General features: G+C 60.3%; 1 protein-coding gene across 1 annotated transcript in view; it reads right to left on the reverse strand.

The window, feature by feature from the left end:
* LGR6 (leucine rich repeat containing G protein-coupled receptor 6) overlaps window positions 1–19,983 on the reverse strand; it is a 96,615-nt gene that overhangs the window by 58,854 nt on the left and 17,778 nt on the right. The window contains exons 2-4 of the mRNA XM_029231077.1: window positions 11,986–12,057; window positions 9,693–9,764; window positions 6,230–6,301 (exon numbers count right to left, since the gene is read on the reverse strand). Coding sequence (XP_029086910.1) covers window positions 6,230–6,301; window positions 9,693–9,764; window positions 11,986–12,057 — 216 coding nt within the window. The remainder of the gene's footprint in view (window positions 1–6,229; window positions 6,302–9,692; window positions 9,765–11,985; window positions 12,058–19,983) is intronic.

Consider the following 19,983-nt stretch of genomic DNA (forward strand, 5'->3'; position numbering starts at 1 on the left):
ATGGATGGATGGTAGGTGGACAGATGCATGGATGGTTGGTTGGATGGGTGGATGGATGGGTGGATGGATGGGTGGATGGAGGGAGGGAGGAAGGGAAGATGGATGTATGTATGTATGGATGGATGGATGGATGGATGGACGGACAGGTGGACACCAGGGGTTGGATCTCCTCTGCCCTCCACACATACCCAGAACCCAGGCCAGGTCTCCACACCAGCGTCAGCTGCTCAGGAAGAGGCACTGACGCAGGAGGGAGGAACCTTGCCTCTGTCATCTCCCCATGGGGGGGGTCACCCCACTTCTTGGCTCTGCCCGGGGCCCATGTGCACCTAATCTCAGTCTGAGTGGCCAGCTCCCACCCCCGCCCTGGGTGCCCCTGCCTCTCCCAGGTCTCTCAGGCCTAGGCCTGTAGGTGCTCCACGGGGCTGAGGAGACCGACAAGGGCCGAGGACCACGCTGCTCCTTGGTGGCCCAGCTTGGGCCAACTCTCTCCCAGACCAGCATTTATGGCTGAAAGAACGCTCACAGGATCCCAGGGCCCAGCCCACGCGGACACTCTCCTAGTTCTCCGGGAGCCAAATTACCCGTGTTGAGACCTTCGTCACACGCAGGGGGCTGCCCGCGTGCCCGCCCACCCACCCACCTCGAAGCAGCCTCTGACCCAGACGTATGTAGTAATCAACTCCCGGAACCTTGGGGAGATCCAAATACAGTAGCATATAATCATGGGGCCCGAAATAGCCGTGCCAGGGAGGCCATGTGCCACCTCGTGGTCCCTGGGGACCCCTCGGTGGGCCCCACAGCACGGCCGGGCTTTGGGCTTCCTCTGGCCGGCAGGCAAGTTGGGCGGCGCTGACCATATCCACTGGATCACCTGAGAGCTCGGGGCAGCTCGGGGACTTGTCCATGGCAGACCGGGCATCGCCAGGGTCAGAGCCACCCAGACCTCCAGGCCCGTGTCCCACCTCCCGCTAGTGCCGGGCCGTGCTGGGCAGACGCCGCCCCCTGCCCGGCTGACTCACGGACCGCCACCCTGGCTGAGCCTCTGGTCTCCTTCTGACTCAACGCCCAGCTATCACCCTGCCACTCTCCACGGGACCCTCACCGGCCCTCTGTCCCCCTCACACCCCTGGCTGGGCTGGGTGGTGCCTCCCAAGAAGGTGCGTTGTCATCCTAACTCCCAGAACTTGTGGATGGAAGAACTGCATTTGGAAAAGAGTCTTTGCAGGTGAGACCCCTCAGTTAGGGGTCTCAAGGTGAGATCACCTGGATTATTGGGGTGGCCCTAAACCCAGTGACAAGTGTCCTGTGAGAGACACAAGCAGAGAGGGGCCTCGTGAGGACGGGTGATGTGGCCATGAGGAACACTGGCAGCTGACAGCCACGGGAGGAGGCTCTGAGGAGGACCCGCCCTGCTGACACCTTCGTCTTGGCCTGCGGCCTCCAGACTGTGCAAGCGTCCGAGTCTGCTATTTGAAGCCGCCCAGGGGGGCTGGGGGGTCCTTTTCGTCCATAACTGGCTCTTACTCTTCTACGGGCATCAGAATCCACTGGGGTGGGGGGCTCGTGGAAGCGCGATTGCGGGCCGCACCTTCAGAGGTTCTGATTCAGCTGGTGCGGGTGGGGCCTGGGAGGCCACGTCTGACAGGTTCCCAGGAGACGCTGGCGCCGGTGCCCAGGGCCCCCGCCCGGAGAACCACTGCTTGACACGGTCCCTCCAGGCGGTGTGAGCCGTTCTCTGCCTGGGCCCCTGCCCCGAAGACACTGTCCTCGTCCCCGAGATGCCCTCCTCCTTCCCCCGGCACTCAGAGGTCTGAGAAAACGCTTCCCCGAGGGACGCCCTCCCATGCACAGCCGGCTCCGCCTCTACCCCAGTGGGAAGCTGCAGCCAGCCTCCCCCAAGCGTTGTCAGTCAGTGGGCTGTAGTGCACAGGCTGCTCCTCGCATGGCTGGGTCGGAAGCGCTGTTTCTGGCGACAGAGTACTAAAGCTCTTCACGAGTCAATGGTTATCAGGCACAAGCAGCCTCACGGCCTCTCCTGAGGAGCGTCTGGGGGTCTGATCAGCACCAGGGGTCTCTAGGGATCCACGGCGATACCAGAGTGTCAGCAGCCTGGGTTCCCCTGGCAACCAACACTGTCCATGTGTCATGGACCGAACGTCTGTGTCCCCTGAAATCCGCATGTTGAAGACCTCACCCTCTTCCATACGATGGAATTAGGAGGTGAGGCATTTGGGAGGAATTAGAGCCCTCACGAGTCAGGAGAAGGCTTCTGCCCATCTCTGCTCCCCCAACGCGAGGGCACCGTCTGCAGCTCGGAAGAGGCCCTCGCTCACCAGAGCTCCACCACGGGCCCCGATCGCAGCCTGCCAGCCTCCAGCTGCTAGAAATAAACAACTCCTGAGCCACCCACCTATGGCACTCTGTTACATCGGCCCAACCGGCCCCACCCAACCCCGGAATCCCAGGGTGCAGACAGACGCAGGCCGAAGCAGCGTCCGTGGGCATCCTCCAGCGGGGCGTACGCTCCAAGGCCAGCCCTGGGAGGAGATGCACTGGAGACACCATGGTCCCAGAGCCCCCGATGGCCCAGTGCCCAGGGCTCATCGTCTGCCCACTCAGTGCCCTCAGCATGGCCCTGGGGGGTGGCTGAGTGTCACGGTGTGCGCGTGGACCCTGGGCCAGGCTGCCTGAGCTTTGACCCCGGCTCTGCTACGTACTGTCTGTGTCCCTTCTACCGAGTCCCTGCACCAGCTGTGCCTCAGTTTGCTCATCTGTGACATGGGGTGACGAGGTTAGCGGTCTAACCATCCCACAGAGCCCCAAGGTGAAGTGAGGTGTGAGTACCAGCGGCTCACACACAGAAGGGGCCGTAAGTGCTGGTCATCACTGGTCTGGGGGACAGCTGTGCCTCAGAGGAGGGTTAGAGATACGAACAAGGGGGATCTGCTCAGAAGCCCCGCAGGAAGACCCGCGATCCCTGTCCTCCAAGAGCCTGTGCGCTGGGTGGCATGGCTGGGCCACTTTCCTCCTCGCCCCACGGGCAGGAGGTCCCCAGGAGACGGGCGTGTTTGCAGAGGGACCACCCACTGTGCCAGCCCCCAGAGACCAAGCGTGCAGCCGTCACAGGTGACTCGGGCACGGGTGCCCCTCCCCCTCCCTCCCCCAGCACAGGCCCCGGTGTGTCTCAGACCGGGCTGCGCTGCTTCTGACGGGGGTCTCGGGCTAGAGTCCGCACCGCCCTGGACTCGTTTCCCCGGCTCGGCAGAGAGCGGCAGTGTCATGAGGCTGCCCTTGTGGTGACGTGCTCCTCCCAGCGTGTCCAGGATGGGACTGTTTTCTGTTTTCTCCCCTAATTTAATCCTGCCACTGGGCCTTTCTGATTCCTCTCAGGCCCCACCCGGACCAGGCCTGAGGTCTTTCTGGGCTGTTTCTCTGCTCTTCCATGGACTCCCCTGCCACCCCCGGCGCTGCCTCACCCCCACCCAGTTTCCCTTTTCCCCCAGGCTCCTGTGGCTGCCGTGGTTTCTCTTGGCCGTGGCTCTAGCCTGGCGTGACATGTCTGGCACTGCCACCCTCGCCCTCCCACACCGGTCGGGGAGGAAGCAAGTGTATGCAGGGGCCGGGGGGGTGATGGGGGGCCAAAGAGCCTGGGTGCCACATCGGGCTGCGTGCCTGGGCCCATCCTCTGACCGCTCCCCCCACCCAAACCCGCTTCCTGTCCCGTGCACCACGGGACAGAGCCTCCATGGACATTCCAGGAATGTCTGTGGGAGTTTGCCCAGGGGAGGCGAGGAACAGCCTTCCCTGGGGACCTGAGTCCCGGGGGCCTGGCTGCTGTGGACCTGCCGCCCCAGGTGCCAGCTCTGACCGCGGGAGGCGCTGAGCCGGTCGGAGCCTCTGTTCCCCCATCTGATGACAGAGACGGCCACTGTCACAGGGGCGCGTGAGGATGGAATCGGATCACGTGGGTGTGACGCCGCACGTGGCGCCGGCACGCAGGGCGCTCGACGGAGGCCATTCCCCCCTCTCCGCTCAGCCCGGCAGTCTGGGCCTGCTACTCCTGACCCCTCCTGGATGGAGGGGCCTGAGTCAGGTGGACAGCGTGTCACTTTGATGTAACACCCACCAAACAGAAGCTTCAGGTAGGGTGGTGCCCCCCTTCTCCCCAGCACACGCACACGCACGTGCGTACTCTGATGTCCTGCAGGCAGAGTGACCGTGCTCCAACTTATCCCAGATGCCTGGTCACCCCACCGGCAGGTACCACAAACCCAACATGTCCAAAGGGGCCTCGGCGTTCCCCTTGCCCTGTGCCCTCCCCGGCGCATCCCCTGGGGTTCACGACTCACCACTCGTTCAACACGTTCTCACTAAGTCCCCACCGCGGGCCAGGCTGTAGCTGACCGGCCTCTCTGTCCACCCAGGTGTCCAGGCCAGAGAGCTGGCGGTCAATACGACTCTTCCTCTCCCTGGGCGTCCGCGTCCGGTCAACATCACCATCCCCAGGAGTGACAGTGGTAGTAGTAGCTCCTTTCTGTCCTATCGAGGGACACAGACCCTTTCACCACCTCCCTTTTACTGAAAAAGGAGAAGCACACAGGCCAGGCCGCTGCAGGCCTTACAGGGAGTGAATGAAGGAGCTGAGATTTGAACCCAGGCAGTCTGAGCCCAGAGCCCTGACAACCAGGCTTCTTGATATTCCCTGAGCCAGTCCGCTGCTCCTTTAGCCACTGCCCCCGCCTTTCCTCCGGCCCCGTCATGTTCCCTTGGCGTAGGAGCCCCGCACCAGCTCCCCGTCTCCAGGCTGTCCTCCTTGACTGCTGCCAGGGTGATCTGCGGTGATGCAAACTCCGGCTGAAGGTCCTGTTGATGGCTCCCCGGGGCCCTGAGCATGAAGCCGGGATCTTGGGCAAGGTCCTCCTCATCTCTCGTGGATTCCGGATCTCATTCGCTCCTGCCCTTCCACCAGCCCCCAGCCCCCACACAGCCAGCCAAGCTCGCCCCCGTGCGCACTCTCCACGGCCCGCTCAGTTCCTTCTTCTCTCCCAGCCTCTGCACGTGCTGTTCCCTCTGTCTGGAATGTCCTTTCCTGCCCCTTCACCCGGTTGACACTTACTAATCCTTCAAGAGGCAAAAAACTCGGCTTTTGCCTCCGCAGCAAAGCCTCAAAAACACGTGTGAAATGAACGGACAGGCAACAAGCTAAATGAACTACGTGACAGCTGTATCCTGCACGGCACAGCTGCCCCAGGTCCTCCCCACATTCGCTGCGTACTTGCTCTTCGTGAAACCCCCTGAGGTGTCGGGGGCGGGGGTGTAACCGCCCCCCATGGGGAGGCGGGCAGTTGGGCACAGAGACGGTCAGAGACCAGCGGTTCAGACCAGAGCCAGCCGGCCCGCCGCCAGTGGTGTCTTCACAGGACTGCAAGAGGCAACGCCCTCTCGGCGGCCTCAGACCCAGGGGGCCCTGGGCCTGTGTCCCCATCCCCACCCTGACCCCCTGGGCAGCAGGGGGCACGGCCACGGAGGGAGCTGGCCGTCTAGTCTCCCAGCCGCAGGGCCTCCGTGTCTCAGAAAGTGCAGGAAGTGCCTGTGTGGCCCAAGCGTGTAAAAGACAAGACCCTCAGAGTCCCCAAGCACGCAGAAGACGCAAGTCACAGGGAAAACATTAACGTCTAAGTAAGTGTGAAGACGTCCAGTGGAAGTCTTTTCCCCCATGGAAACCTCTTTGATGCTCTGGATGACATCCCTTCTGGACGCCCCTAGTGGACAGGACAGGAACTGCAGCGTTCCATGGAGGGCTGGACGGGTCACGGGGGCCAGTGAGTCTGGGACGCAGGGAGACGTCTGTCTGAGTTTGAACGCTCCCCCGCTACCAAAGCCCCAGGGTCAGAGCAGGTGAGCTCCTTCCTGACGAGACAGACCCTTCCTGACGCTTCTTTAGGGCAGCAGCCTCCAATGCCCACCCAGACTTCACGGCAGAAGGCCAGACATCCCAGGAGTGCGGCCCCAGGGGCCCCACCCAGGGAGGTCCCATCCCCACAGTCCTCCACAGGGTCTGGGTGCCTTCCTGCCCCGAGATACACACGCGCTCGTACACATGACATATGACGATGACAGCCCCCTGAAGAAACAAAAGCCAGGAGCACACTGTCGGGACGTGGGGGGGGGCGGTGCAGGGAGGAAGGGGTGCCCAGGCCCGCCCCCAGCCCCACCTCCGACTCACAGAGACTGCAGGCTCCGCAGTTCCCACAGCGCCTCGGCGGGGATCCCTCCCAGCAGGTTGTTCTGCAGCATCCTGTGAGGGGAAGAGGCGGCTTGAAGGACCCCCACCCGCCCGCCTGCCTGCCCGCCATGCCGGAGCCCAGCCTCAGAGCCCAGAGTGCTGTCCCACCCCTCCCTGGCTGGAGGTCCAGGGCGCTGTGCACGGGGCTGGGAGAGTGCCCCAGAGGGACTTTGGGGAAAAGGCCAGGGAGCGGAACGTGGGATCCTCTGGCCGTCTGCTCTGGAAGGACGTGGGCAAATGCACGATTTCCTCCGCAGGCCTCAGTTTCTCTGTCTGCAGCCGAGAGGCTGGGTTTTCTTCGGGGAAGGGGAGGATGCGCAGGGCCCAGGCAAGTCTGTCCTTGTGGTGTGTGTGTCTATAGAGACAACTTGAGGCACCCAGATCGGAGTGTCAGCACCATCTGGTGACGCCATCACACATGACCCCACAAAAGCAGGGACATGCCAGCCGGGGGCACGATCCGCTAGGGAGGCTGCCCTCCTGGACCCGCAGGGCAGTGAGTCAGAGAGCGAGAAAGGGAGAAACTGGGGTCTGGGGCCTCCAGGTGGCACTGCTGACCCCAGCCAACCCTGGCCACCAGAGCTGTGCTCAGAAAATTGTGAGGAGGCCACTCCAGGGCCTCGGGGAGTCCCTGAAGCCTCAGGGCCCTGGGCAAGGGTCCTGCTCGCCCAGCCCTAAGGGAGGACCTGGGTGGCCGCTGCCACTGGAACGTCCTTCCCTGTTGGCCTCTGGAGAGGAGGGGGGGGCACGTGGGGCGGGCCCCGCGGGGGGTCAGGGAAGAGCCGGGGGCAGGAAAGAAGGAAGTTGCCCCATCCTGACCCGCACACCCGTCGGGCCCTCCTGGGCCACGTATAGCCCCAGGAACAGCACCTATTGCAGGATAGGCTGCTCTGAAACTGGGAGGGACCTCCAGAGAGACCTACTGTGTGCCAGGCATGCTGTCCACCCTCCCTCTAGGCATTACCCCATGCAGGAGCTCCGGCCACATCTGCCCCTCACCTGCCCCGACGGGCACAGGGCAGGTGCCCTCAGAGGTCCAGGCATCTCTCTACACACCTGGGTCAGAAAGAACTGTGGCTTCCCTGAGGACAGCTCTGGAGGGGCGGGGGGGGGCAGTGTGTCTGGGCTCTCAGCCTCAGGACTCTGCAGGACAGGGATCCCCACCTACAGTCGCGGGAAAAGGCACGGGGCAGGGGCTGACCCTCTTGACCCAAGCCTGGCCAGAGGCTTGGAGAACCAGCGCAGGAAGGCAGGGACCCTAGGAGTAAGACTTCCAGGTCAGATGTGGGGCTGGGCGGGAGGGACAGGGGAGGGGTTCTGCCACAGCCGCTCGGAGAGGATCAGAGAGGGAACCCCCTTTTTTGGTCCTTCGCCTCCGGAAGGGCAAGGGGGAGGCAGAGTGCCCTGCAGGGACAGCCGGGCCTCACCCACCAGAAGAAGATGAAGTTCAGATAGGGGCCCCTGGAGCAGCTAAAGTGACCGCCTCCCAGCACAAAAAGAGGTTATCGCGCTGACGGCGGGCTTTACTGCTCTATTTTTCTCGCAGGTCTGAAAACAAGTAGGGAAGGCACTGCAGAAGAGAAACCGTGGCGGACGCCAGGAGGTACTTCTTGCCCAGATGCAAGTGGAATCCCTGCTGTGAAGACACTGAGTAGGCGGGCACCACCCCCCAAGACCATCCACCCATCCCTGAAGCAGAGAAGGGGACACGAAGGCTTTGGGGAACTGGGGTGTCCTCAGAGGGGCAGTTGGGGGTCAGTGGCGGTGGGAATGGACTGCCTGGCTGCCCTCCTCTCCAGCCGCAGCCTCTCCTGCCGCCCGACCCCCTAGTCCGCATGGTGTCCCGGGGGCGGGGCTGCGGCTTCCGGGAGGCTTTGATTAATTGCCTGACGCAGGCGAAGAAGAAAGAGGCTCAACCCGAAGCTGGGGGCTTAGGAACGGGACGTGAGTCTCACATCTTCTGAAGGCCCAGCAGATAGATCCCCCGCTCACCAATCCGGCTGCAGGTCTGGACCTGCCGCTGGGCAAGGACACGCCACCATGCAGGCCACCTGGGCTACGTCTGGCTCCGGGGGCCTCCCCACCCCTGGGGAAGCGATGCTGGTGGGAGAGGGACAGACAGACCGAGAGAAGAGGCAGGAAGGACTGAGGGCCGGCAGGATGGAAGAGCAGGGTCTGCAGCAGAGCGGAAGGAAGGAGGGACAGGGAACAGAAGCAGAGCGCCCACGGGCAGAGAGGGAGTAGGGCAGCATGAGAGGCCAGAGCCCTGGAGCCAGAGGCCAGCAGTGCCGGAGTCAGACAACGTGGAGAAAGGAGAACACTTGGAGGTGGTCTGGGGGCTGCTGACAGGCTGGAAGCCTGAAGCTCACAGGCCAAGTGGGCAGGGCCACCACCAGCCCGTTGACAACTTGGAGCAAATTAGAAAGATATTCTTTTCTAGATGGAAGTAGCCCCAAGGCTGGCACAGGGCTAGATTTCAGCCCCTTCTCACCGCTCAGGCGATGGTCTTGTGCAGTGAACAACCCACTCAACTGTACAAAGAAGGCCTGCCGGTCAAGTTGGGGCTGAGGGGGCAGGAGAGCGTGGGAGCGGCTCACCACTTTAGGGGAATTTCAGATGCTCCAGGATCAGCCCCCAGGCTCCTCCTCTTCTTCCCAAGCCAGTCCCTGTGGTGACGAGCCCTCCCGAGGAGCCTCTCGGATCCACCCTCAGACCCCCCGCATCCCCTTCTCCCACCTCCTTTCACCCACACTCATCACAAGAGCAGGAGTGGGGCCCAGGGAGGACAGTTGCAGTTGGGACAAGGTGAGCTGTGGACTGGGGTTGGGGAGAGGGTGCCGTAGCGTCCCCTTTTGTCCAATGGGCTGTGGGCTCAATGGAAGAGAATAACACAAGGTCCTTTTCGATTCTCACTTTCCTTTTGCTTCAGGGACAGAGACGCCTAGGAACTGGAGGACGGGACATGTTTGCAGAGAGAATGGGACTCAGTGCTATAGCCAGAGACCAAGGCTGGGGCTCGAGAGGAAGGGGGTCCAGAGGAAACCTCTCCTCTCCAGAAACGGTCCTACCCACCCGGCCTGAGAGTTCCGGGGGGGCACGTGGGTCTGAATCTGACCTCGACCCTCAAAGACCTGTGCTAACGGGCACTATTCACGTTACAGAAAGGAGAGGAGGTCACTTCCCTACATTGTGGCCTAAACGTCAGGTGCTGTTATACGTTTGTTTACAAATCACAAAGTTTGTTACAGACAGGGCGAAAGCAAAGCTATGGAAATAATTAAAATGAAAAGTGAAGATAAGGAAATGATCAGGCCAGTGGCAAACCAAGACACAGGTTAGGAAACTTCCATCTGCCCAGAGTTCTCCAGGCTGCATCTCCATGTAAAGTGGGGCTTAGACTTACAGGATTTTCAGGCTGTAGAGACCAGAGAACGCCTGTCCCGGGATGTGCGAGAGGCGGTTTCCGGAGAGACGCCTGCAAGTCAGAGAGAAGGGCCGGTGGGTGATGCTGGCAGGGAGCCAGGCAGGGTGGTGGCCCTGGGTCAGCATCCTGGGACGTGGGAGGGAGGCTGCTGGCACTGCCAACGGCACCATGACCCTGCAGGGGGCCCACTAGGGCCCCCAGCCTTCAGAGGAGGAAACCGAGGCTCGGGTCACAGAGGGTGCCTGGTGTCTCCCTGGACCCGATTACCACTAGGCCCACGTCCACCACGTGCATCCACAGCGCTGACCTGCTTACCCACCATCCCCCTTGCGTTGTCTCCCGTCACCAGTGGAGTTAGATCAGACGGGTGTGTCTGGGTCTCCCTGTGCCCTCAACTACACAGACAACTCCACTAGTCCAGGGGGCAGGGAACGGGGTGTCGCAATTAGTCTAACCCTGCGGTCTAATTAAGCGCTTCCACGTTTGTCATGGGTGACCCTCCACTCTGAAAGGAGCGAACAGGACGGAATACGCTGACGCTGACGGGCGTGCTCAGCCTGGCGGAGCAGTCTGCTGAGGGCGGGGCAGAGTCTGCTGAGGGCGGGGCAGAGTCTGCTGAGGGCGGAGCAGAGGCTCTCAGGCATCACCGGGCACATCAGTTCTCACTGAGAGGCCTGCCAACTGCCGATGCGGAAATCGTGCTGACACAGCTCAGAAGCTATTTTTAAAAAATATACCTCTACTAGGGGACTTGCCTGGCGGTCAGGTGATTAGTACTCTGCGCTTCCACTGCAGGGGGCGCAGGTTCAATCCCTGGTCGGGAACTAAGATCCCTCATGCAGCGTGGTATGGCCAATAAACACACACACACACACACACACACACACACACACACACACACACACACTGAGTCTTGTTATTTGACATTTGTTGTTTTAAAAAACAACACATGGAAAGGCATCATGACCTTTGGGGTTACTAGCTTGGGTTCCCTAGGTGGGCCCAGCCCCTCGGGGAGTGGGGCGTGGAGGACCGGCAGCCCCAGGGCTCAGGCTGTGCCCGTGTCGCCAGCCCGGCTCCTAGGCCTTTGTCCTGCTTTTCATTCCCACCAAGCTGGGCCCCGCCACCTCGACGGCCTCTCTGCTGCCTCTCACTCTGTCCCTTCCTTTGAGAACAGCCTTCAAATTCCTCCTTGGAAGGCGTCCCCACCCACCCTGCCCACTCGCTCACGTGGCGAGCCCGGGTGCCCACGCCAGGCACCCTCTCGTCTGCTCTGGGCAGACCGAGTGCACCCTTGGGGGGCCGTGCCTAGGGCCAGGGTGAGGAGGGCTGTGCAGGAGGAGTGGGTCAGGGCCAGGAGCCCCCAGTCTGAGAGTTTAAGCAAAGCCGGTAGAGCCCCAGGATCAGTGGTGATGCCCAGACAAGAACCAGCAGGCTGGGGGTTGGGTGAGGAGTGGGGCAGGGCTGGGAGCAGGTGTCCTGGCTGCCTGCAGGGGACAGCGGGCACTCTGGCCAAGGAGATGACTCTCTCACGTGAGGCGCTAGAGCACGAGGCCAGCCTGCAGGGCTCCAGGCCATGGGGAGGGATCAACCAGGGAGGACTTCCTGAAGGAAGTGGGCCTTGTGTTGGCCCTGACAGAGTGGAGAGAGAGACGGTGGGCCTGCCGGGCTGGAGTGGAAATCTGCTCAGATGCAGGAGGGCTCTAGGGATGGGCAGGGGGACGGGCCTCCTTGGAGCAAAGCTGGCCGGGTGGGCTTGGGCCAGGTGAGGGAGGGTCCTCGAAGCAGCTCCTTTGGATTGTGGGGAGCCAGAGAAGGCTGTGGAGCTGGTAAGAGGCACCCTGAGATGGGCAGAGTGTGTCAGAGAGGAGGTAGGTGATCTGTCCTTAGGGGCTGCGGCCGCCCCAGGGGAGGGGACATCAGGGCAGCAGCAGCAGCAGGGATAGGTACGGGGGACCTTCAGAGGAAGAACCACCAGGACCTGGGGAGCGGCCGGCGGCCAGACACAGGGGGCAAGGGCAGGTCAATGACGACCCCAGGGAGAGAAGCAGCGTTGACAGAAAGCCGGTCGGCTTCAGGGAGGGAGAGGCTGGATGTCCGAGTTCCTCTGTCCCCACTGCCCACCTCGGGCCCACACCTGGGCAGGTGGGGCTGACCCCGCTCAGAACAGCTCCCCAAGGCCATTTCCGCTGGCTCCACCCGTCCCCCTGGTGACCCCCGGTTCCCTGTGTCAGAGGTCACAGTGCCCGCCTCCAGCCCCCCATCTACTCACAGCTCCTCCAGGAAGCGCAGGTTGAGGAAGAGGCCAGGCCGGAGCTCCGTGAGGTTGTTCATGCTCAGGTCTCTGCGGGAGAGAAGGCAGCGGGCAGGCTGTGAGCTGCGTCCTCCCCGGGCCGTGCTCACTGTGGCTCCCCCTGCGCCTCCCTCCTCCCCCCTCCCTCCACTGGACGGGCTGTGATGAGGGCCACAGAGGACGCCGACCCCATCGGGGACAGGCCAGAGAAAACTTCAGAGGATGTCAGAGCAGGGCAGGGCCAATCAACACGCAGGATCCCTCATGGACGTTTTACCCGAGACCACCGCCATCCCGTGGGCTCCTGGAATCAGCCCCAGGCTCACCAGGGGGTTGCCTTTTACTCAGTCCCTGAGCCCGCAGGATTCCACAGCCCTCTGAGGCCTGCAGTCTCTCTCCTGTTGTCTCTCCCCGAACCCCACCAGGCTCCTTCTACTTTTCTCCAACCAGAGGGCCTGGCCCCTGGTACATCCGTGAGGATGCCTGATTCCTGAGGAGTCCCACCTTAGCCCAGTCTCGCCTTCCCACATTATCTGAGAGACCCTGAGGGTGGCTTCTGTGTCACTGCCCTCCAAGATACCCTGCACACAAAGGAATCACAGTACTGCGGTTGTGTAACAGCTGGCGTTTCCTGGAGGCCCACTTTGCGTCAGGCACAGGCTAACCTTTATCCAAATACAGTAAGTCCCCTACATACGAACCTTCAAAGATGCAAACGTGCGTTCGCGTGTCCAGTCACGTAAGTCAGTTCACGCGTCTGGCGTACATCGTCACGTGCGTGCATCCTCTATAAGTGGTTGTGCTTTTGTGTAGTTTACAGTACTGTGTAGAGTACAGTGCTACAGTACCTTTATTTCAAGCCCAGGATGTCTGGAGGCAAGCGTAAAAGCAGCGGTGATGTAGCTGGTACTGCTAAGAAGCGCCACGCGATAACGATGGAAACAAAAGTGAAAGTAACTGAGAGAGTGGAGCGAGGCAAAAAGATGTTAGACTTCGCTCATTCTAATACCATGAATCGTTCAATCATTGGCACGAATCTAAAGAACGAGGACAAGATCATGGAACATGGGAAGTCTGCCGTGCCGACAATGTTGACAAAATATCGAAGAAGCATGGAAAAGTGATGGAGGAGAGGGAGAAACTTCTCAGTGTGCGGATGTAGGATCGACGTCAGCGCTGAGTCCTGCTCAGCTCAATGCTGATTCAAGAGAAGGCTAAAAGCCTTTATGAAGACCTGAAGAAGAAACACGGCAAAGAATCAGAGGGCACATCTTTTAATGCCAGCCATGGCTGGTTTCATCGGTTCAAGGCTAGAGCCAACCTTCACGACGTAAAAGTAAGTGGAGAGGCAGCAAGGGCAGATAGGGTGGCTGTCCGGGAACTTCCGGAAACACTTTGAGAAATTATTGATGATGGTGTGTATTTACCCAACCAGGTTTTTAATGTGGTTGAGACACAACTACACTGGAAGAGGATGCCGGACCGAAGTTACATCAGTAAGGAGGAAAAGTTGATGCCAGGCTATAAAGCAGCAAAGGATAGGCTAACTGTTGTTTGGCGGCCATGCTTCCGGTGAATTGAAGCTGAAGCCTCTCTTAGTTTATCATTCAGAGAACCCAAGAACCCTTAAACACATAGCCAAGGGCTCTCTTCTTGTTGTGTGGAAGTGTAACCCCAAATCCTGTATACACAGGCCACGTTCCAGGACTGGTTTTTCCACCACTTTATCCCAGATGTAGAGAAATATTGCTTGGAAGACGTTCCAGCAAAACATTCTTTTGCTGCTCGACAGTGCTCTGGGTCACCCCCCATTCATGGATGACTTTCATCCCAAAGTCAAAGTAGTGCATCTGTCACCGAATACTACATTGCTTATCCAACCTATGGACCAGGGAGTTAGAGCGACTTGCAAGAAATATTATTTATGTCACACTTTTTGTCAGGCCCTAAAGGTAACTGACAAATCAGGAACAACCTAGGGACAGCTTTGGAAGGACTATAACATCTACAAGACCATAAAAACATTGACTTTGCATGGTGTGAGGGAATGGCGGTCACCATGAATGGGGTTTGGAAGAACCCTTGCCCACAGTTTGTTCATGATTTTTGTGGATGTGAGAAGGTAGATCAGAAGTCCGAAGAGGTCTTCAGCAACATAGTGACCCTCAGCAAGAAGCTGGAGCTAGATCTGCAAGAGGACGACTTCATTGAACTCCTTGCTGTGCAACACGAGGAGCTTACTAATGAAGACGTGATGGAATTGGAGGCCCAGAGAAAGGATGAAGAGGGACAGGAGGAAGAAGAAGTAACTGAGGAACTGGAGAGATTCAGGACGCAGGAAATGGCAGGGGATTTTCTTTATTTGAGGAGGCACTGTTAGTTTATGAGGCACAGGACCCGAACCTATAATGGTACCCAAAAGTGGCAGCAGCCATTCAGAATGCAATCCAGTGCTACCTTGTCATCTGTGATGAGAAAAAAAGAGCTACTAGCCAGACATCACTGGATCGTTTTTTCAAGAGGGTGGAAAGAATTGAATCCAGCAAGGAACCAGAACCTGTGCTATCAACGTCAGGCCTGGGTGAAATGGCAGCTTGCCTCCGTCTCCTGTTGCTGGCGATCCTTCAGCTCTACCATCTCCCACCTCCTCTCCCTCCTCCAGTCAGTAACTCTTCCTGCCTGTCACTCGATGCCAGGCCCTGTATACCAGCTGTTGTACTGTAATATTGTCCTTTTCAAGGTACTATACTGTAAGATTAAAAATGTCTTCTTTATTTTTTGTGTTTGGTTTTTATGTATTGTTTGTGTGTAAAGTGTTATAAACCTATTACAGTACAGTACTCTATAGCCAGTGTGTAAGTCGGGTACCTAGGCTAACTTTGTTGGACTTACAGACAAATAGGATTTACAGACACGCTCTCGGAACTGAACTCGTTCGTGTGGAGGGGACTTACTCTAATCCCATTTAATTCTCACAACAACCCCAAGGTGGATTCCAACGTTACCTCCACTTTACACTCAAGAAAGCAAAGAGGAAAATGCTGAACATTTCTAATTTGAATAAGATTAAATCTATTTTCAAGGGGGAAAAAAAAAAGAAAGAAAGAAAGAAAGCAAAGAGGAAGAGAGCGCTGAGGCCAACTCTCTCCTTGGTTTACCTGCCAGACATCGGGCTCTTTCTTAATCACTATGACCCTTGGTTTCTTCATCCATAAAAATGGTTGAACACCACCAAACTCCCAGAGTCCTCGTAAGGATTAAATGAGCCAGGGCTTACAGACTGCCTAACAGTGCACACACATCAGTCCTGTCCCTCGGTGACCTGTGGGCAAGCGTCCCAGCCCAGCAGGCCTGGAGCAGGCAGAAGGTGTGACCTTAGCCTGCTGGTCCTGCCCTGCCCCAGCGTTTTCCCCCCAGTCTACGCCGGGGAGCAGTGACGCTCAGGTTGCACGTGTGCGTCTCATACACTTGGGATCCCTCCTGTCTCAGACTCCTAACAGCTGCTTCTCACCTCCGCCGACTCCCCCCAGCCTGAGGGCACAGGGTGGACCCAGACCGGCCCACCGTGTGGCCGGGCACCACCCGCGGGCCTTCCTGCAGCTCCCTCCTCCCCAGGGGTGCACGTTCCCTGCAAACCCCAGGGTCTCCATTTTCCACAAGAAAAGCGCGTGACGTGTGTGCTGGAGATAGGGTGGGGGTCAGGGGTTCGGGGCCCAGCTCCAACCTATGAAAAGGCTGTTTAGGCTCCGGTGTTTTACCTCCAGTGAAGCCTGGCCTCTGGACGCTACATGCTCTGAGGAAGGAAGCCATCGGGGGCAGGTAGAGCCGAGGAACCGGCAGGCTCCCGTCCGGCTCCACATGAGGACCGAGGGGCCGTCCCGGGCCGGGCCATCCCCGGCCTGCCCGTCCAGAAGGAGGGCCGGGCAAGCTGTGGCTGCTTGGCTAGCGGCCGCAGAGCCGCAAGCACGCTGGACGGTGGCGGGAGGGGACGGTGAGGCCACGGGAGCTCAGGCCGCAGACCCTCCTGCCTGGCCCCGGGCGCGGGCACGATCAGCCCAGCAGGAAGGCGTGAGGATCCACAAAAGCAGGTACCTCTGAACACGTACCCCGAGCATCTCTGGACGTGTCTCCACAGGCGCTCGCGGGCATGTGACTCAGACCCCATCACTCAGCCGTCGCCCCGGGGGCTGCACCTCAGAGGCTCTGATGTGGCTCCATGCCCCCCCCGCCCCACCCCCGACGAGCAGCCTCATTGTTCTCCTTGGGGAGGAGGGGGCCTGCACCCCGCCCGCCCGCATCCTGCCCGGGACAGCGCCCAGCCCAGCTGCAGGGCTCCGTGAGGGGCAGGAGGGGGGTCCGTCGGCACTGCAGAAAAGGGCTGGGGCTGGCACCAAGGAAAGGGGGGCGGAGGAAGACGCGGAGCCGCGGAGGGAGACGCAGCGGCGGCTCCAGGCCCGGCCTCCGGCCTTGGGGACCAGGGGGCCGGCACGCGGGCCTCAAGAGGAACCTGCCCTCGGGAGCTCTGACCCGGGAGTCCGGTGAAGGTGGCGGTCCTGGGAGAGGTCACCCCGGGCGCCCAGCCGTCCTCGCCCGGACCAAGGCAGGGAAAGGGGCGCGGGCCGTGCGAACGTGTAAGCACTGCGAGTGTCAGGACTCGTGAGGCCCTGCAACGCCTGTCTAGTGAGGCACCGGACATGCGTGTCGCGGGAGGGCACGTGTGTGTGTTTGTACACGTGCAAGTTTGGGTTGTATTCATGAAAATCACAAGCATTCTCCAAGTATCCACATGTTATCAAGATAGAATCTCTCTGGGAGAAACTCACCCGGCTCGCGCCCGCGGGTGGAACTCTTTTCGGCTGTGACCTTGGGCGAGCGAGGCTCCGTCCCTGGCCGGGAGGGCGCGGGCTGCTCGGGGGGCTGTGTGGGGCCCAGCTTGTGGGTGAGCTGGACACCGAAGCCTGGCCTCAAACGCTACCCCACCGCTGCCGCCCTGTGAGCGCTGCCAACGCACGCACACGCACGCACACGCACGCACACGGACGCACGCACGCACACGCACACAAGTGCTCTCCGGGACGGGCTTTGTGGGTGCCTGACCTACACAGTTAAACAGAGAGGCCCACTCGGAAGGGAGCGCTTGCTTTAAGTCTGAACACTTCTGGACGCGAGGCACCATGTTTCGTGGTGGGCACTGCCCGCTGCATCTCTCAACTCAACTGCAGGGGCGAGAGGCTGGGTTGCAGCCCCACCCCGAGGCCTCTTCCCAGCAGCCCTTGGGGCAAGCAGAGGGGCTCTGTGTGCTGGGCTGGACACAGCCATGGGCAGGGAGACAGAGAGGATCGATGAGCGAGGCTGGCAGCCCGAGCACGGGAAGCGTTCTCAGAGCTCGACCCTGTGTAGCAAGTGGACCACCAAGGAAGTCGGGAGAGGCGGCGTCGCCGGGGAGACCAGGAAGATGCTGGGGAACTGAGGGGCAGAGAGCAGCAGGACCCAAACCCGGACGGGGTGGGGGGTAGTAGGAGACCCGCCCCCAGGGCCATCTGGCTGACACCCAAGGGCCCTGGGGGATTTGTTCTGTTTGCATTTTTCCTATAAGCGGGAGAAACAGCAGAAGGCAAAGCCTCTGGGCCCTGCTGGGTAGGCCTGGGAACTGTCCCCACCGGTTGGAAGAGACACCAGGAAGCAGGGCCCATCTCTGCAGCCAAGTAAAGAGCGGCCAGAGTGACCGGGAGATGAGCCCCTGTCCCCAGGCGTGGCTGCGCCCCAAGGCCACCTCTGTGAGGCCCTCCCAGCACCGCCCCCCCCCCCAGCAGAGCTGAGCATCATCCTGCGTCCTACGACGTTTTGTTCAAGCTCCCCCGGGGGCATTAGCTGGCCTCCTGCTGTGTGCCTGGTGCTGCCCTGCCCCCATCACCACCCAGCACAGCACTGATGAGCCCGTGGGCCTGGCCCTGACGCGTGACACCTCCCAGACTCTGTCTTCGCATCTGTGAAATAGGGATCATGATGTACTTGCCTCACAGGGGTTGGAGTGAGAATTACATGAGTCATTAAACTGTACGAGTCAGTAAAATAAACTCAGGGCTCGCTCAGCATGCCTTCTTCCTAATGCCCTCACCAACTGAATTATGATGATCAGGACACAACGCCCCATGTGGCCAGGAGCTCCCTCCAGGCAAGGACTTATCTCAGTGCCCTCTGCAGCCTCCAGGCCTGGGGGTACCTGGCACACAGGGGCTGCACTACATACCGAGTGAGTGACCACAGCCTTGCCCGGCCTCTGTGCGCGTGGCTGGCAGCCCTGGCACTAGACGACACTGGCTGACCTCCTGTGTCACTAAGAGGCAGGTGACAGGAGAGAGGGCTCGGATCTGGGGTCAGGGGCCTGGTCCAGTCAGACCCACGTCACCCTCCCTTCCAGCCCCCCAGATTGCTGGTTTCCTTTCTGATGGGCGGCTGTGGGCTCCGAGTGCCGGGTTGGGGGGACACGGACGGCGTGGGGCCAGCCCCAGGCCCAAGTTCGCAGTGTTCCTGGGGAGGGTTGTTTATCACAGAGTGACGAACCCCGCATTTGTACCCTGCTCCCTGGTCACCAACTGCTCCCGCCGCCGCTCTCCCCGTTGGGTTCTAAACTGTCCGTCCAGACTCAGGAGGGCGAGGGTAGAGAGAGATGGCCTTGGGGGCAGAAAGAGGGGTACGTGGGACACAGGCGGGTCTGGAACGGAAGGCGCCGAAGACGGGGGGCTCGCCATGCACACGGGGCTGGCCGAGCACCTTGGGGCTTCTGCATCCCTGCCCGCTCCGCAGCGCTGGGAGCAACTGCCACCCAGAACCCCTGCACTTCCAGACTCCCCTGAATGGCGTCTGTGCTCCTTCAGGCAAGAGGGGAGACAGACACAGAGGGGGACCCAGCCCCGAGGCCCCACACCAGCTGATGGAATGGGGGCTAGAATTGTGTCTCCTGAAGCCAGCGCCTGGACAGCGCGTCTTCCTCCGTCAGCTGACTCCTTATCGGGGGGACCGGTACTGGCTGTCTTCTTGGAGGGTCCTAACTAGTCAACACAGAGTTCTCTCAGATTTCTGCAGTTTTCACAAATTTCCCAACAAAGGAGTGGCTCCAACCAGGGCAAAAGCATCCACCATCACACACACAACAGCACAGCCTCAGGCTCACAGGCCTTGCACGAACTCCTGTGTGAGAACAACACTGTAGTTTTCAATTGAAGGGCTACTGCTTGGTTCTGCCGTGTCTTGGCTCCCCTGTTTGTAAGAACATCTCCACCCTGGCTGCGGGCGTGGGCCGGAGGGCTTGAGAAGGAGGCAGGCGGCGTGGGGGATGGGAAGACAGACGCCGACGGGGAGGGTTGGCACCTGACTCGGGGGCCACTGGGGTCCCCATGGTTTCTAAGCCAAGACCAGGCTTGTGCAGGTCAGAGGGAACCAGGGAGAGACGGGAAACCCAGAGCGCCATCAGGTGCCCCGGCCAATTCAGGCGGGCGGGGGGCACAAAGCAAGGGAAGGTGACATTCCTAAACGTCCTGTGACAGGGGAAAGGTAGGGTTTTTTAGCCCTGGGCTGTAAGACCACAGGAGACAGGGAATGTGGCTCACGGTATCGCGATACTTCATCTATGGATTTGTCTCCTCAAGCTGACGGCGGTGAAAGGAGACCAAGGCCAGGAGAGATGCCTCCCACTCAAGGATGCTGCACTCGGGAAATGGAGGTTTGGCACCAACTTCAGCCCAAACCCTTGTTTCCACCTTCTGCTTCTTGGAAAAGGGAAGGTGCCAGCTGGAACACCAGGTCGAGGGTGTGGGTGCCCGGGTGGGGGGAGGGAGGGCAGCCTCGGAGGTGCAGAGGGTCCCGGGCCTGCCCTGACTCTCAACCCTGCAAGGGAACCCCTTTGTTGGGGAGCCGGCCGCCTCAGGCTAAGGGGACTTCACTGCTCTGCCAGGCAAAGTGGCCAAGCTGGGGTGG

This window comes from Monodon monoceros, unplaced genomic scaffold (genome assembly GCF_005190385.1).
Source record: "Monodon monoceros isolate NGI ecotype Baffin Bay Population unplaced genomic scaffold, NGI_Narwhal_1 Super_Scaffold_18, whole genome shotgun sequence".
Lineage (NCBI taxonomy): Eukaryota > Metazoa > Chordata > Mammalia > Artiodactyla > Monodontidae > Monodon > Monodon monoceros.